Consider the following 17,513-nt stretch of genomic DNA (forward strand, 5'->3'; position numbering starts at 1 on the left):
AACTTAAAAGATTAGGCTTGTGATATTCAGTATTGCTCAACAAATTCTATGAAAAGACCAAAACTAATGACATATTATTCTGTTTCTTAATACTTTGACTTCACCTCCTCTCAGCCCAATTTAAAAGAGAGAGAGGGAGAGAGAAAATAAAATGCTAAATCATATTGTAAAACAGCTGGGCACTGTAGTTTGTAGAAAACTTTTCTCAAACAGGAGTAAATATTGGATTTGTTTGGGACTATTTTCACCTGTGGATTGATACACATGTAGTGCTCTTGTGATTTCCAGCAGCAGGATGTTGTATGTGGCATCTAGTCAAAGTTAACTAACAATGCCCATGTGCATCATAATGAAGAGACGTGTCACCCAGTACAGGGATGTGGCTCACTGATGTGTTTTATTTGTAGTTTTTTGGACAAGAATGGAGGTTTACAGCACACGGGAGTAATCTACGTGTATCTGGATTTGGCTACACAAGAAGCTCTTACTATCCAGATACATTTGTTGTCGGTTTTGGTGTTTTCATGAGATTTGTTGACTATAAGTAAAATGTAGAGTATCACCAGACTTGTCCTTGAACTGTCTTTGTTTTGTCAGAGCTCTGGAGGTGGAGTCATGTAGTTTATCAGCTGTAATGTACAACAGAAGACAGTGGAAGATAAATGTATGTGTTTCTTATCAAACACAAGCAATAGTCTTGGCTGGGGTGGATCCTGTCTTACCCAAACAGCCCCTCCCTTAACTACATCTCCCTACATACCTCAAACTAATGCAATCTATGAGCTCCCCTCAATTAATCCTAATTTTAGATGTGAGTCTGTCATGTGCTCTTTTCGCCACCTTCTGGCCAAAATTGTTCAGTGCAGCTCACACTTTACTCCATGTCCGTCCACAAACTCAACAAAGTCCAAAGGTTAAAGGAACAAAAAATGACCCGAACTATTTATCAACGTTTATTATCATTGAAATTTTATTGAAACGCCTTGTGCTCCCAGTAAGGATCAAATAATAAAAGGAGACTCAATGTAAAGCTTGCACAGCCGATCTGCACTGGAACAGACCTACTATCAAAGCCTGGGATACAACATTTCCTTGCGCTGGTTCAGAACAAAAAAAGCAGATGGTGTATGTAAAAATGAATATCATAGCAAATACCACAGTGAGGGGAGGAGAAATGATCGTGTCTTAAAAATTGATGACAAAATGAACATAGTTACTGGTACGAAACAGGAGAGCGGTAATGAAAATAAAACGAAATAAGAAGTATTGTATCTGCAATCTTGATCACACACATACACACATATACGCACTCACTTGCAAACACACTCATACATACGGGCAGGCACACGCACATGCACGCGCTCACTCTCACGCACACACTTGCACACGCACATGTACTGCAGAGGTATCCACACACACAAACACAAACCCACAGATAAAATGTAGTGATTGAAAATAGTGAAACCCTGGTAAAATCTAATGGTATCATACATCCACGTCTTGTGTCTGAAGTGCAGAAAACAAAATGAACCTAAAAAAAAAAATAAAATGGAGATAAATTCAGATGAATAATGAAAAGCATGCCCATCTTCACTGGTCTAACCCAACTTGAAACGACCACAAACCCAGAGTGTTGCCCTCTTTACCCTACCCATACCCCAATCCCCACCCATCTACTCCACCCTCACCTGCCCCATGCCCTCTTACCCTTATACCCACATCCCCGTCTCACCCTCATTCTGCCCTTGCCCTTTCCAACGCCCACCTCCCCAAACCACTCTGCTGGATTTCAGGGTTTCCACACTCCTTTGTGTCACAGATGAAGGCCTGGCTGGGAGGAGGAAGCAGGCGATCAGGGGAGGGGGGATGAGGCGTCAGGTTCTGGTCACCACTTATCAAAAACACAATGTCCAGTTCAGAATACAGAGTGAGGACTCGGGGGTAGAGGAGTCTTGTTGTGTTGAGGTTGAAGGTTGTGAACCTGTATGTGTGTTGGTTTTTACAGTGGCACTGGAAGAATCATGTTACGTGTTAGTCTAGATGTGAGTATTTGGGTTAGTCTTGTGCGATGGTGGATGGTGGGGGAGGCAGTGGAGGTGGGGTTGGCGTAGCTCAGGGCCTTGTCCCTCATCCCTCAGCCCCAGTTGGAGAAGGGGGCTGGGGCAGGTTTATAGGGCTTGCGTCTTGAGCTCGATGGGCTCCCCGCGGGTGTCCTGCTGGTTCTCGCTCTCAGGGGGCCGGCTGCCCTTCAGTGTGGCCAGGCGCTCAGACAGACCCCTCATGCGTGGGAACAGCATGAAATCGTACAGGAGGGCACCCATGGCGCCTCCTATCATAGGTCCAACCCAGTACACCTGCCAGCAACAAACATCAGTGTTAACATTTATCAGTCCACACAGTGGTCAGTCATTTATGATTCCTAGTGGGGTGGGGGGGCTGATCTTGTCAGTGGGATTTCAGGTCTTACCCAGTGGTTGATGAAGTTCCTGAAGAGCACAGCAGGAGCAAAGGACCGAGCAGGGTTCATTCCAGCACCAGTGTAGTACATCTGAAACACAATGCGCTTGTTACTGGATTGTGTTGTGAAATGTTTATACTTATCTGTGTGTATCTGCCTGGATTTGTCACTGTTTTTCCATGTGTCTCACCCCCATGAGATGTCCAATAGTGACGGAGAAGCCGATGGAGAGGGCAGCAGATCCCAGACGTCCATTTCTCCTCTCATCAGTCACAGCGAAGATGCACACCACGAGCTGCATGGTGAGGAAAACCTCCACAGTGGTGGCCATTCCCAGGCTGATGCCGGGCTGCAGCTGGAGATACACAGATGGACAAAAATATTTGCAGTCAATGAAATTACTTGAGTTGAAAAAAAGTTACTTGAAATAACTATAAATACTGTATTTGTTTTTGTTTTTAGTTTTTCAGTGGCTGGCCTGATTTGACTAATAAAACATACTTTGAACTACTACTACATACTCTGAACTGAACCAGAACTGATTCAGCTAGTGAAATCTTCCTTTAGCAAATTCAACAAATTCCTCTCTCTCCCTCAAATTGCCATAAATGCCAACCTCCACTTCCTGTTTTCTGAAACCTCCATATCCTTACCGTGTTCATTGCCATGTTGCCTCTCATGTTGCCAGGAGTGACCCCGTACAGCACAGCGGCACCAGCTACAGCACCCAGGCACTGGGCGCCCATGTAGAAAATGGCACGGAAGAGAGACATCTGCGAGCCAACAAGGTAGGCAAAGGTGACGGCAGGGTTGATGTGGCCGCCGCTGATGTGGCCAATGGACTGGATGAGGGTGGCAGCTGCCAGACCGAAGCACAGGGCCACATGAAGGACATGATGAGGCCCGGTGGTCCAGCGCAGGGCAGCGCCCATGCCGAAAAAGACAAAGAACATGGTCCCAAAGAACTCAGCGAAGACCGCCCGCCAGAAATTCATGGACCGGAACTCCCACATGGTGACTGTTCACTTGAGGCTTTTCCACCAGATGAAGAAAAAGTATAAAAAATAAATCAGGATGAGTCTAGAAAAGGTAAATGTGTACCTTTTCGGTCCTCTTCAAATGCCAAAAATAACAAAAAAAATTGATCTCCTTTTTGTGGTCAGCTAACTCGGCCGACCAAAACCACTCAGAGAGTCAGTTCAAAGACAAAACAGATGTCAGAACGTCAACAGACGAATCCACTCAACAGGTCTTTACCAAGCAGTGAACTGGGTTGTCAAAGTCAACTCAGCTGTGTTCGCTTGCCACCTCTGTCCACCTGTCGCAAAGACATAGGTGTGAGATACTGTGGGAGTGTGGGTGGAGATCTCAGGTGGGATGAGTTGTCAAGAGGAGGTGGGCATCAATACTAAAGGGGTATATCTAAAGTAGAGAAGGGGATAGACAGAGTGTCCGGTGGACCTTTTAGCCTCTCTGACGGAGGGGAGAGGGCCAGACAGGGGCTTTATAATACCCCCCCAGGGGCCCCAGGTGACGCCATAATCCCCCTGTAGGGCCAAGGGCGGGGGGCGGCAGTGCAGGACATCCTAAATCAAACAAACTTAACCCCTCTGTCGCCCCCCTATAACAAACTGAGGCCAAACGAGGTTGTATATCTGAGAAAAGAAACAGAGAAAGTGAGAGAGAGTGAAGTCCATGAAAGACATTTATGGGAGGCAGAGAAAGAGACCACAGGAAAGACTGTCTGTTATATTCAGGGAGAGTGGGGAACTAGGAGGAGCAACCATGGAGAAGAGCAGCTGGAGCTGAGAGGCGAAAGGTATCTTTGGGGCATATGTCATCTGTTGACATATCATAACTGTCATAATCAGGGGACACAAATGCTGATGGACAAGGGCAGAAAACACACATGCATGCACAAAGACATGCACACAACGCGTACACCTACACACACCTACACACACATAGACACACATATACACACATGCAGATAATACAGTTGGGGCCCCGGACGGAAGTGCTCAAAGCTAACAGCGCTGAACTGACCCATACACTGAAATGCCTGACCCTGTGAAACCATTGTCTGTAACAAGCATGTGGGCAACGTATGGACAGAGGCAAGACAAAAATACATATTAAACTAAAGCACAGACGCAACGGCTGGCAAAGAATTGCCTTAATATGCAATGCTAAATGCTAAAGTGGCTTAAGTTGAGGATCATATTTATTGCTTCTGGAGACAGTCACACCACCAACCACAGTTGATGATAATTAGTTATCTGTGAGAGAAAAGTCTGTTTCTGGTGGCAGGGGTCATCGCTGAGGCCTGAGATCACTTGAACTTGACATTGCCTCTGAGCTCCGAGAGTTCACCAGCACTGCTGCACAGCCAACGCCATGTGGTGGAGACGTGAGAAGGTGAAGAAGAAGTAAATCAGGCTAATGTGTGCAAAAAAGAAAAACAACAATTCAAAGGGAAAACGCTGAAAATGAAAGTGTGGAGAAAACAGAGAGCCATGAGCAACCAGTCAACAATAATTTACATAACACAGCGGACCGTGTCGACTGTTGTGACAGGGGCTTCTAGGAGGTGCTTGGCAGTGGTTTGCAATGTGAGAGTCTGTGTTTGTCCGTGTGTGTGTGTGTGTGTGTGTGTGTGTTTGTGTGTGTTGCAGGAGGATCCACAACTAAAGCCCTGAATTTTCCCTGTGTGTGTGGAGCTGGGTAAAGGGAGAGGTGGTCTAGTGCAGCAGGGATGCAAGTGGGGGTAGGAGGGCGGTTACTGAGATGCACCGGGGCATCGCGCTGACCAGTCGAGAGCCATCACTGATGAGGGAGGTGAGGGGGTTGGGGGGTTGCTGTGGGGTGATGAAAGCAGAACGCTGAGCTTGCCCTTTTAACTCCCTTTTATACATGTTAGAAAGACACACACAATGCAAAATGCTGGCAGCACTGTGGCAATTATAGCTATTGTGCATGTTATGTGTGTGTGTGTGTGTGTGTGTAAATAGTTGATTGTGTGCATATTTCAGTATGTTTGCACTGTGCATGTGTGTTCAAATTATACTGCTGTAGTGATAATTTTTGCTAACATGGTTTTTATTTTAGACAAATCCAGATAATACAATGTACAGTATGCTTTACATCAAATATTAATACATAAAACATATTTTCTCACTCACCACTGGGTGTATTGAGTGTACTCAGATGGAAGCAGAATATTAAAAAAAACATGGTCTTACTCTATGGCTAAATACCACAAGACATTGAGAAAATATGTTGTAATATGTTTTTTTTTTTTTCTTTTGTAAATTAAGTTACTGACCCTTTGAAATATATCTTAAGACAAGACAAATGTGGCAACGTATACCAAAAACATGCAAGTATAAATAAAAGTTTCATGAAACCAAGAAGTATGGTCTCCCACACACCAAAACAGGCACATACACTCACAAATACACTCATTTTATCCATTTCAAATTACAAAGCTTATTTCCACTGAAGGTGTTCTTTCTGTAGGGCCATTACAGAGGTATGAAGGTCCATTTGATTGTGAATAGGAGCCCTCAGAGAAGAGACAGATGCTAACAGGCACAGACATAAGAGAGATGTTGGGCTGATTGAGGGCCTCATTGAACCTGCAGTGCGGAGCAAGGACCTCTTTAGCATTTCAAAGCATTCGCAAACACAGGATGCAACTGAAAATAGTGAACATAAGGGTGTTTTTCAGCAGGATTTCAATGAGTCTCCATTATGTATATTCTAATGATGTGCAAATGTAAAAGTAACAATAACCAATCTCACAATATTGGCTGCCTTTTTACATACACTAATGACAGGCCGCAAGGCCCCCGAAGGTTACATTCACCTCCTTTAAAATGCAGCTTCCACACTGATCACTGATCACTCCACATGTGCAGTAAAAAGAAACAGGGGAACAAACTCATTTTAGCCAGATCTTTTAGAATATTATCATGAACCTCCAGGATGTGCTGGTAGTGCAATGGAGGGACACTAAAAACAGCTGCGTGCCAGAGACAATGAGCTGAAACTCATTATAAAGCTCTTTAGCTCTTCAGGTGATGATTCTCTGTTGGTTCATCACCACATCTCTCACATTGTCACATTGTTTTTCACATTGTCACTTAATGGCCTATAGTATTCATTTAAAATTATTAATTGTAGTCATGTTAAATGTCACTTATTCAGCAGAATCTTGATTTTAAAGGATTTGTTTTTACTCCCTGAAGCTGAAGGTTATTGGAGGCGAACAATTAACAAACAACTCAGCTCTTAAAATCAGTCTTGCTTTGTTTGTGACATCTCCACTGTATTTTGTGGGCACACATTAGCTTACTTTTAACTACAGTTAGTTTACCAGTTACTCAGTGCATAAAACACGGCTGTTTTAGAGAAGAAAGCGGGTGTAACTAATAACGTTAACGGTGGCTCTGTTATATTCAAGCCAGCGTGAACAATACCAGGACCTTGAAACTAAAGCAGCTTAATTTAATTCAGCATCATTAACTTGATTATTTACACTTGTGCTTTCCTCATGTAACGGGCCAAAGTGTCTAAACTGTTTATTTTTACCCTCTGAAGTTACAGATCTTTGGAGGTTGGGATGTAAACACATTTACTCGAGTTTTGAGTTTCTGGTGCTGTTACTTTTTCCACGTACAACTTATAAAATATGTCCTTTTTGGGTTGGGTATTACTGAAATATTGACTAATCCTTCAGCTGATGTGACAATAGGACAGTCCCCAACACTATTTCCAGTCTGGGGTTTTAATAAAACACTCAGAATGGGGGACATTCTTCACTAATAGTACTTTTTTTTTTTTTTTGACACAACTAAACTTTTACTTATAATGTCAGTTTTAAGTTACAATCAGACCATTTTGTCCCACACAACATACATTTTATAGTGCTGAAACAATTAGCTGGTTAATTGATTGGATTGTCAACGGGCAATTAGTCTGTTGGTTAATGATTAATCATGAGTCAAATGAATAATAGGTTATCAAAATAGCCTGATAATCTATTAATCATTTGATTTCTCCAGCGAAACGTTTGCAGGTTCTAGCTTCTAAAATGTGAGTATTTGCTGCTTTTCCCTCTTTTCATTTGAAATGGAATATTTTTGGTTAACTGACTTTGTTTGGACAAAACAAGACATTTGGATGAGTCGTCTTAGGCTCTGGGAAATTAGAATGGGATTCACCGATATTTTATCATTCACCATTTTCACCATTTTCTGGATTTTATTGGAAATGTAAAATAAAAACAGTAGATGAATCATTGATGAAAATGATCATTAGTGGCAACCCTAACTATTTTCCCACACACACACATATTGGGAGCATTTGTGGGTTGAGGCTCTTGCTCAATGACAATTCGACATGACACTTTAACCGTCGGCGTCAGGAATCAAATCATAAATCTTACAGTTAACTGACAGTTGTGCAGATGCTCTGCCACATAAGCTACAGCTGCCTCGAATTTAAGTATTTCTACATCAAGACCTCAAATTCATCATGGTGCTTTAAAACTCAGACTGATGATGTTTATATTGAATATACAGTGTCAAGAAATACTGTGAACCCTTTGGAATTACCTGTTTTTTTCTGTATTAATGGGTCATAAAATGATCTGATCCACGTCTAAAATCACAAGTGTAGACAAACACAACATGATTAAGCTAATAACACACAAAGTAATATAATCTGCCATGTGTTTATTGAGCACAACCATTAAACTTAGTGTTGGTGGAAAAAGTTAGCAAACCCCTGGATTAAATAACTGGTTGAACCTCCTTTGGCAGCAGATACAAACAGACAAACATTTCCAGATCCACACAGGGTTCAGGAGGACCAGTCTTCCTACAGAACTGAAGGCCTGGGCTCTGATTGGGCAGATTTTCTTTGTGTGAAGTCATTCTGTAGGAGATTTACTTCGACCTTCAGGGTCACTGTCCTGCTGCATCATCCAACTTCTACTGAGTTTCAGCAGGTGGACTGAAATTATCCCGAGATGAATGAACATACTTCACCATTGGCACGATGTTTTCATGTTGATATGCAGTGGCCTTTTTACACCACACATAGTGCTGCATGTTCTTCAGTTCTTCAAGTTCTTCAAACAATTCAACCTCAGTTTCATCAGTCCATAAAACGTTTTCCCAGTAGTGTTGTGGAGAGTCGCGCTGCTCTTTGGCAAACTTCAGGTGCACAATGAATCCTCTGTGATGTCCTGCCATCGCCACCATGCACCATGATTAGCATATGGTGGACTCATGATGTAGCAGAGATGTTAACCAGCTCCAGTGGTTCCTTTAAGCCTTTAGCTGTTATTCTGGGGTTCTTGTTTATCTCACTGCGTTCTGCCTTTGGAGCCAGCCCAGCAAGGAACAATGACAGTTTGTCTAACTGTGGACTGATGAATTCAAAACTCTTTGAGATGACTTTGTAACCAGCTTCCAGCTTCATGCAAATCAACAATTCTTGATTGTAGATCTTCAGAGATCTCTTTTTTGCAAGGCATGTTTCACATCAGCAGATGATTCTTGTGAACAACAAAACATTTGCGTCCTTAAAACATTAAAAAGTAGCTTTAACCCACATCTCCAAACCTGTTTCAATGAGTGGACTTTGGGGTTCACAGAATTTTTCCAACCTACACTCAATGTTTAAATGGTGTTTTCAATATGGACAAGAACAATACAAAGATTTGTGTGTTATTAAATAAAACAGATTGTGGTAAGGTCTGACCATATTTTACGCCTAACTCCTACATAAATGCAGATAATTCCAAAGGGCTTACTTTATTATTATTATTATTATTATTATTATTATTATTATTATTAATATTATTATATTATTATTATATGTAGATTACATTGCTCTTCCCTTTATTTTTTTCCACCACTGCCAGGCCTGATGGTGACTGTACTGTACACTACGCATCTTCAACACTGTAATATTGCAGAATGTGTGTGTTTCTTTGTGTTTTTTTTGTGCATGTGTCCTCAGTTGTTCTCTTGTTTGTTGGCCTGTTTGGCTCTCATGGCGTTCTGTGTGACTGTGGACAGTGATGATCCGGTCATACTGGCCGTCTCCACAATCTCGATGTCCTTACAGGTCAGACACGCCACCAGCTTCTGACGAGAGGCGCTGCGAGCGAAGAAAAACTCGTGGGACACTCCGGCCAGCACGGCACCAAGCACTGGTCCGATCCAATAAACCTGCAGGTGAGCAAAAGAAAAATAGGTTATAATGAGATAGAATGATAGATGTGCATGGACAGAGAAGAGCTTTCAGTTCATCTGGATGATGCAAAAACACAGTATAGCCTCTTTATCAGCTGGGTTTTACATTTGAGACAATTAGAAGGACAGAAAAAAAGTCTACTGATATTTAATATTTTTACATTATCGTCAACAAATCCCTTGAACAGACCAAAACTTATAATAAAGTGATCCGCCTATCAAGTGTGCCATAAGCTCCACTGTTGACCTAAATATATTTAGGACACATGACTAACTCACTCTGTTGCAGGTCTTAAAAGAAGGTCTCAGTACTGTTTCAAAGCCTTCTCCACACCGACAGGAATACAATTCTAGGCAGGAAACTGCTGAAACATTTATTTATGTATCATTTATTTATGTTGTCCAAAAGATATCGTCTGTAAATCAGTGTATAAGATACTCATCATGTGTAAGTTTTTAATTAAACTCTAATTGACTAACACGTTATTGGTTTTGTTTTTCTCATGGGTTTTTGTGACAAAAACAAAGACAGAGACAGAGTATCACCTAATTATCCTTTAATGCTGACATCAACTTGCCCAGTTCACTCAACAGCAAATATTCATTTATACAACATTTATAAAACAGTGGCGCTGGACAGTCGGATGATGTTACCGTGGAGACATGTTTGGATATTTGTCTCACCCAGTGGTTTTCCCAGAAGCCAGTGATGATGGCTGGGCCCAGAGAACGTGCAGGATTCATACTCGCACCAGAGAATCGTGCCTGACAGAAAAACAACACATACAACAGATTTTTTTATAGATCAGTAGAAACTTTGCTGTTCCAGGCTTCTTTTTTTTTCATTACATTTCCATCACAAATTGTTAAGATTTAGAAATATAAATTATCAGCATGCGCAGCCACCCAGTTTCTTGATTTGTGTTGTAGCTGTTGATCAATTTCAGAACTTATACAATGCGTGAGTTGAATTATATGCTGTAAAGTTCACTTGACTCATCGAAATGAATTTTTTTAGAAACATTGTCAGCTTAGTGGGACACTTCCCAGCATGCATCGTGTTTGGGTTAAAACTGCTTGTTTCTTGTGTGATTTATGACGGCTGTCTGTTTTATGTCTTTTTCATACATGTATCCATGATCAGCCCCACAGTCTTCACCTTGATCAAAATTAAAGCAATGCAAACAAAAATGAAGATAAATGTCCACATCAACCACTCTACGCGCTCTTTCTACAAAGCAAATTAAAGCCTCAAAACTAGGATCCTCAATCCATCAGAATAAAATGGGGAAAACATAAATACAAGTGGAAAAAATAAAAATAAGTACAAGTGCAAATGAACAAATTACAACAACAAAACTAAGCATTTCATAAATGAACACTGAGTCAATTATTTCTGACAGAAAATAACATAAATCTGTATGAAAGCTCATCTTACCCCTATTAACACTCCAGCAGTGTGGGCTAATCCAATGGCTAAATTCCCTGGTTCTGTGCTCTCCCTCCGTCGCTGGTCCTCCACTGAAAACACAGTGAACACCATCTGGAAGGTGCACAAAACCTCTATGCCCAGCGCCTGGGCAGCATTTAACTCTATAGGCACCTGAGGGACGAAAAAGAGGTGTGAAGACAGAAGAAGAGGATCAGGACAAGTGAGCAAAAAGACAGGAATGTGTCTCTCAAACTTTAAAAGACGATACAGTAACATTTTAAAGCTGACCCTGTTGATGAAGTAGTCTGCAGTGGTTTTCAATGGCAGGGCCAGGTAGAGGGCCCCAGCTCCTAAAGAGGCCCCCAGACACTGTGCAGCAATATAAACAAGGGCCCTGAGAACATCCAGCCTCCGAGTGGCCAACAGAGACAGAGTCACTGCAGGGTTCACCTGATCACAGAAGACAAACACAGGCTTGAAAAACAATTTATTTACATAAAAACTCTACAAACGACAGAGGTGGAAAGTAACTAAGTACATTTACATTTATTTTATTGTACTTATTTACAATTCTGAGGTTCTTGTACTTTACTTGAGTACTTTACTTCTATTTTCTGCTGTTTTATACTTCTACTCCACTACATTTATCTAACAGCTGTATTAACTAGTTACTGTTCACATTAAAATTTCACATTAAAAGAAGACATGATAAGTTTTTAAAAATAAAGTCTTGAGTCGATAGTGGTTCCACCTAAGAGACATTTCCCCTCTAAACTTCTTAGATGGCTCCAATTAAATAACTGTTCATGGCCAGAAGAGGTCAGATTATCTAATTATCTAATATTGTTTTTTCAAACAGGCAAAGAACTGAACTTTGTTTTTTCCTCTTTTATTGCCTATTAATCATCTCAAAACACCCCAGATTTATTTTGTGACCATTTGGACGGGCCTGACCCCTAAACTGGGAACCACTGAACTTCTAAGTATCTGTAACCATCTATTAATGTTATGTGTAATGACATATCAATGACAGGCTGATTTCAAGAACAAATACTTTTACTTTTGATACTTTAAGTACATTTATTAAATAAGACTTTTTACTTTTACTTGAGTAGCATTTTAAATGCCTCTAATGAAGTATTTTACTTTGTGGTGTTGGTACTTCTACTAAACTGCTCTGTTACCACCAACAAAGAGTTTCCATCAAGTTCAAGTCAAAGTGAAAAAATTAAATGTGTGACTAACAGACATTCACCTGTGCCCCACTTATTTCTCCAAAACAGTGCCCCAGCGCAACAATCACCACACCCACTGCTACAGCTGGGTACAGTGGTCCCCCAGGGGCCTCACCAGGGCCTGGCACGGAGGCACCCAGCACGGCGCTCACTAACACCAGGGTGCCGAGCAGCTCTGCCAGCATGGCTCGCCAGAACTGCCGACTCCGTAGCTCCTCGGAAAAAAAATGGGCACAAACAAACATGGCCTATATTTAGTCCACTGAGCATTTTTAAATGTGAGGTAAATTCAAATGGAAAAACTGGAATCCTGCTCAAACCTCAAATAGTGCTGAGTTCAATGATTACAAATATAAAATTTAATGATACAGTCACATACTTTTTATTGATCACAAAGCCTTATACAGGCTGTATACCATGTGTTGATGATGATGTTTATATATCTGCTTCTTAAGACAATCTCTCCACTGCCTTTAGAGGGAGTGAAAACTTTAAAGGATGAAACAAGTGGTCTTAAACATTAAACATTAAAGAAGACAAGAACAACACTTTTTGTACCACTGTATGTCACACAAACAAGTCAACTTCATGTTAGTAATGTGTATTTCAATGCTTCAACTCGATCTGTTTAATGTGCTCTTGATCACAAATGCATTGATTATCCCTGAATTTTATAACCATTTGATAACTGAGTGCTGCAGCAGTTCAAATTGAATGCAAAAGTATACAACACAAAAATAAAATACACAACAGAAAATGGCTCCTTGGTGAAAGTGATGCTGATTAAATGAAATCCCTTCTTTGTTTCATCAACACAAGTCCTACAAATCGATATTATGAGGGAATTTAACAGCAATGCAATAAAATAAGATGCTTACCTCACGCCACGTCATTTCAAACTCAGTGAGTGTTTTGTCCTCAGTTTTTTTTTTTTTTCTCTCTGTAGCTCCGTCTGTCCGTCTGCCTGTGTATGGCTGTCGGGGTCTGAGGGCTTAAGGGTGTCTGCTACATCCCTCATTAACTTGTAGAGTCTGAGAGGTCCTTTGATGAGAGCAGCCTCCTCCCCCTCCGTCTCTCTCTCCTCACCCTCTCTTTGCCCCACATCTCAGGCCCTATCCAGTGTTCCTCTGCACAAACTTTACCCAACACAAAAAAATGCCTCTCAAAGCTTGTATGTATAAAACCATGTCATCCCAACTTTCCTCCAACAGCTTCTTCTGACCTTGAGCCATTTAATTCGTTTTCAGAAAGCTAAGAGGAGCTTTTCACTTCTCTTCAAGCTGAAGTGATTGTGGCCACTTCAGAGGGTTGCTCTATGTCTGGATAAATCAAATACACAGCTGGTTGAAACATTGCAGTGAGGACGCAAAATCATGTCACCACTTGTGTCAAAGGGCTGAAATAACTTGATCACAATTACTGGCACAGGGTCATTTGCCAGCTTCAAATGTTGCCTGTCAATTACTTTTTTTTAATAATATAAAGCTCAAAAGAGGCAAAAGAGAAGGCAATTCAAGTCCAAAAAGACAGCTCAACCATCTCTTCCACCTTTACAAAAATACTAACGTTCAGTTTTGATTGTATTAATTTAACATGTGTTTATCACAGAGGTTCTAGTTTTGCAGTGATGTTGATCTTGACAACATTATATTGAGAGGTGTTTCTAATATTTTGCCAGCCCCATTAACAAGCATGAGTGGGGAGGAATATTAGAAACACATTTATATTTATTTATTTATTTATATAAGCATTCTAGCATGAACTTCCTCAATGATAAACACATAGCTGAATCAACTTCTCTCTGACGGCATCAACAAAAACTTACACCCTTTCTAAATGTAGAGTTTGTGGCAGATCTGTTGTGTTGTATTGCATCAAAGGGGCTAAAGTGTGTATATGAAATAGTCTTGATGAGTGCTGTATGAAAACCTCAGACTAGCGTAGTGCTTACATTATTTTGTTTACCAATATTTTGATGATATTCTCTATTTTTCTCATTGTCAACTAACCTCAATAAAAAAACAAATCAATTTATTGATCCTTGTAACTATTGTTTGGCTTGCTCCTCTGTGCCTTAGAGCTCCATTTGATGTTCAAAAATTGTTGAAAATGAGTCATTCTGTTGCACTGGGTGACATGTTTAATCATGATAAACATGGGCACTGTAGTTTAATTTCAGTTAGTCCCATATCATCCTAGTTTCACTAGTTTAACAAATGTATACAAATCCACCACTGAAAATAGACCCCAATAAATGCACAGTTTACAGAATATCAACTGTCTAATCCTTTAACAACATGACAAAGATACATATTAAAGTATAATATTAACGCAACATAATGGTGTTTGTGAATTGTCTCCTCCTGTCGGGTTGAACTGCTTTAGTGTGTCCTGAGCACCTGGTACCCACTACTGCAGCTCAGCCCGGTTTTCATGTGCTTTAGAGGAGAAAGACCATTAGTGACTAAAGACAACCAGAATAACAACAGCAGATCATATCATCTGTTTTGATCAGATAAATATGACATAAACGTGACTCTTCCCTCTGTCCCCTAATGCTTCATCTCCAGGAGGTAAATGAGGTTTTCATAAGGTCCCGGTGTGCAGTGGGATTGACAGGCATGCCAGACAGACATGAGTGTGTGTTAAACAGCAGAAGAAATAAGTACAGAAAAATAGTAAGGTGAAGGCTACAACCAAATGTAACACTCGCTGTCGTGTTATGTTGACATTATACCCAAAGAGCTCAAATATGATGTCCTCCCATCCTCTATGAACTACTTGTGATGTACCGCTCTGATCACCATGGGGACAAACTCTTTCATGATGCTGTTGCCATAGAGCCTATTGTGACGCTGCATCTGTGCAAGCTTTTCATTTTCACTCTTTGATATCAAACAAGCACACACCATGTGAAGACGTTTCGCAAAGGAGACAGGATTCCTGTGTTTGATTCAAGACTTGGAATATGAATTTGGAAATGTCAGCGGTGTAGCAAGACTTAGCTGCTTTGCATTATCTGAATATGGGTTGTTTTTTTTTTTTTTTACATGTGTTGATGAGGTTTTTTTTACTATAATAAGCACATTTTAGCAGCAGAATGGATGGACATGACGCGTGTAGTGATATGGAGATGTTTAGAGTTTAGACCGATTCTCTTGGGCATCAGGGGCCCTCAATCAGGCAGACCAAGTCCAGAATGAACTGGTTGGTTGGGGTGGGGGTGGAGGGGTTGGGGGGGCCGTGTTGGTGTGCCCTATAATACCGTGGATTACCCCCTCCTCTCCACGGCAACTGTGTAACTGTTATCCCCCCTTTTGTGGGGCTAAGCCCAAATGTGTGGAGCAGGACGGGGCGGGGGGCACTGTGGAACCCGCTGGCGTGGGGAGTTTTCAGCCCCCTCCACCCAGAGTGCTGACACTGACACAATTTCACACACACACACATACATATACACATGTACACACACTCACACAAAGTGCCAGCTAAGGGATTTGAGAAAGCGATAGAGGGCAAAGGGAAGGGGAGAGATGCACCGAGAGACACAGTGCACACATTTTATTGTTTTATATCCTGAGTATATGCACATATTTTGTTTTTTTGATGCATGTAGACTTAAATGTAGAACATAAGTGTGTGTGTGTGTGTGTGTTATACTTGAGTCTCTACCACTGTAGAGCAGCTGGGAGTGATGGCAGCACGTTCCCAGCAGCATGTGTCTCAGACAGGACTCTCCAGGGAGCTGCAGAGCCCCTGCCAAACCCTTCATCAGATTTGCGTCATGGCTAAAAGCTCTTTTTCACTTTTAATCACGACATACTGCAGCACTTCGGTCATGTGATACACAGTGAGGTATAGTACAGGCACGAGAGGAACAGGCTGCATGTAAAATGTGTGTGACACTATTAAGAAGATGTTCACATGCCAATAAAGCCAGGCCCCACTTTCATAAATGTTTCACAAAGAGTTTTACAAAGTGTTTCATATGAGTAAAAGGTTCTGAAATGTGGCAAATAATGTTTATACGATCAAGTGTAATAAACTACAAAAGACAGAACGTACGTACGTCTTCAAGGAACTAGTTATAGATTAATGCAAGAGCTGTACATGGATGACAAGCTTGAGGAAAAACCAACACAAAGCATATCATTCACTTCAAGTATGGAAACACCTGCATTTGTTGAGCGTTTGTGTTTATTCTTGACCTTTGACCCAAAAAAGGGAAAAAATTTAAATGGTCCATTTAAAACATTTTTAACCTCAAGATGAAAGTAGCGGGAAAAAGTTGTTAAGTGGACCTTAAGTTAATATATTATTGTCAGTCTGCATTTGTTATTTCATTCAGGATTTGCACTTGTCTGGAATCCTCCCATGCAACAACACATTAGAGTGACTATACTCAAGTTCACAGTGCTGCTCATGGTGCAGCAGTACACACTGTATATTTCAAAGTCTTGTGAGTTATTTGAACCTTGCATACTTTATATCCATTTGAAAATAATGCTTGCAGTTCTCATCACTGTCCTTTTGTACTGGTGCAACTAAGGATTTCATCATTGACTAATCTGCCCATAATTTCGTCAATCAACTGATTAATAATTTAGTCTGTAAAATGTAAAAAAAGAGTGAAAAATGCTCAAGAAAAAATTTCTCAGAGCCCAGTAAGTGCTTATTTTGTCCTACCATCAGTCCAAAACCAGAAGGTATTTGATTTCTTTTTATATATGACAAAGACAAGCTGTAAATCCTCACACAGAAGAAGCTGGAACCAGGTAATGTCTAGCAATTTGCTGGAAAAAAACAAAAAAAAAAAATCAATGAAAAAATTTAACGATGATCAAAGTAATGGTTTGTATCTTGAAGAGATGCTCCTATTAATTATATAAAGTAAAATATATCAATGTACTAATCTTATACAGTTCAGAGTGGTCAGGAGGGGCTGCAGCCTATCCCAGCATACAGCGAGCGAAAGGCTGGGTTCACTAACACAGGTTTGACAGACACAGACAAATACCTGCACAGGTGAGTAATTTTGAGTCACCAAATGCCTTCAAACTGTAGGGGAAAGCCCAACATTTGGGATCAACATGGAGAACAGACAAAGGATTCAGAATAACAAA

At 40.9% G+C, this 17,513-nt stretch overlaps 2 protein-coding genes across 2 annotated transcripts; both read right to left on the bottom strand.

Moving 5' to 3' along the window:
• Positions 1–942: 942 nt before the first annotated feature.
• Positions 943–3,936, bottom strand: mipb (major intrinsic protein of lens fiber b). Its single transcript, XM_071476774.1, has 4 exons — positions 3,112–3,936; positions 2,649–2,813; positions 2,468–2,548; positions 943–2,354 (listed from the first exon to the last, which is right to left on the bottom strand). The coding sequence occupies exons 1-4, from the start codon at positions 3,469–3,471 to the stop codon at positions 2,169–2,171; spliced, it is 792 nt and encodes a 263-aa protein (XP_071332875.1). The 5' UTR covers positions 3,472–3,936; the 3' UTR covers positions 943–2,168.
• Positions 3,937–5,345: 1,409 nt separating this feature from the next.
• LOC139620835 (aquaporin AQPAe.a) lies at positions 5,346–13,423 on the bottom strand. The gene is made up of 5 exons (XM_071476776.1): positions 13,272–13,423; positions 12,414–12,608; positions 11,165–11,608; positions 10,411–10,491; positions 5,346–9,702 (listed from the first exon to the last, which is right to left on the bottom strand). The coding sequence occupies exons 1-5, from the start codon at positions 13,284–13,286 to the stop codon at positions 9,487–9,489; spliced, it is 951 nt and encodes a 316-aa protein (XP_071332877.1). The 5' UTR covers positions 13,287–13,423; the 3' UTR covers positions 5,346–9,486.
• Between the last annotated feature and the right edge of the window lie 4,090 nt (positions 13,424–17,513).

Source organism: Trachinotus anak, unplaced genomic scaffold, assembly GCF_046630095.1.
Source record: "Trachinotus anak isolate AG129_WGS33_773 ecotype Australia unplaced genomic scaffold, CSIRO_AGI_Tana_v1 ptg000004l, whole genome shotgun sequence".
Lineage (NCBI taxonomy): Eukaryota > Metazoa > Chordata > Actinopteri > Carangiformes > Carangidae > Trachinotus > Trachinotus anak.

Bases quoted from the DNA above. Each gene is read 5' to 3' on its own strand.
- LOC139620835 (XM_071476776.1), bottom strand. The intron at 11,609-12,413 runs GTGAATGTCTGT...TTCTGTGATCAG, and splicing joins GAGAAATAAGTGGGGCACAG to GTGAACCCTGCAGTGACTCT. The intron at 9,703-10,410 runs GTGAGACAAATA...GCTCACCTGCAG, and splicing joins GCTTCTGGGAAAACCACTGG to GTTTATTGGATCGGACCAGT.
- mipb (XM_071476774.1), bottom strand. From the start codon at position 3,471: ATGTGGGAGTTCCGGTCCATGAATTTCTGGCGGGCGGTCTTCGCTGAG. The intron at 2,814-3,111 runs GTAAGGATATGG...GTGTATCTCCAG, and splicing joins GCAACATGGCAATGAACACG to CTGCAGCCCGGCATCAGCCT. The intron at 2,549-2,648 runs GTGAGACACATG...ATTGTGTTTCAG, and splicing joins CTATTGGACATCTCATGGGG to ATGTACTACACTGGTGCTGG.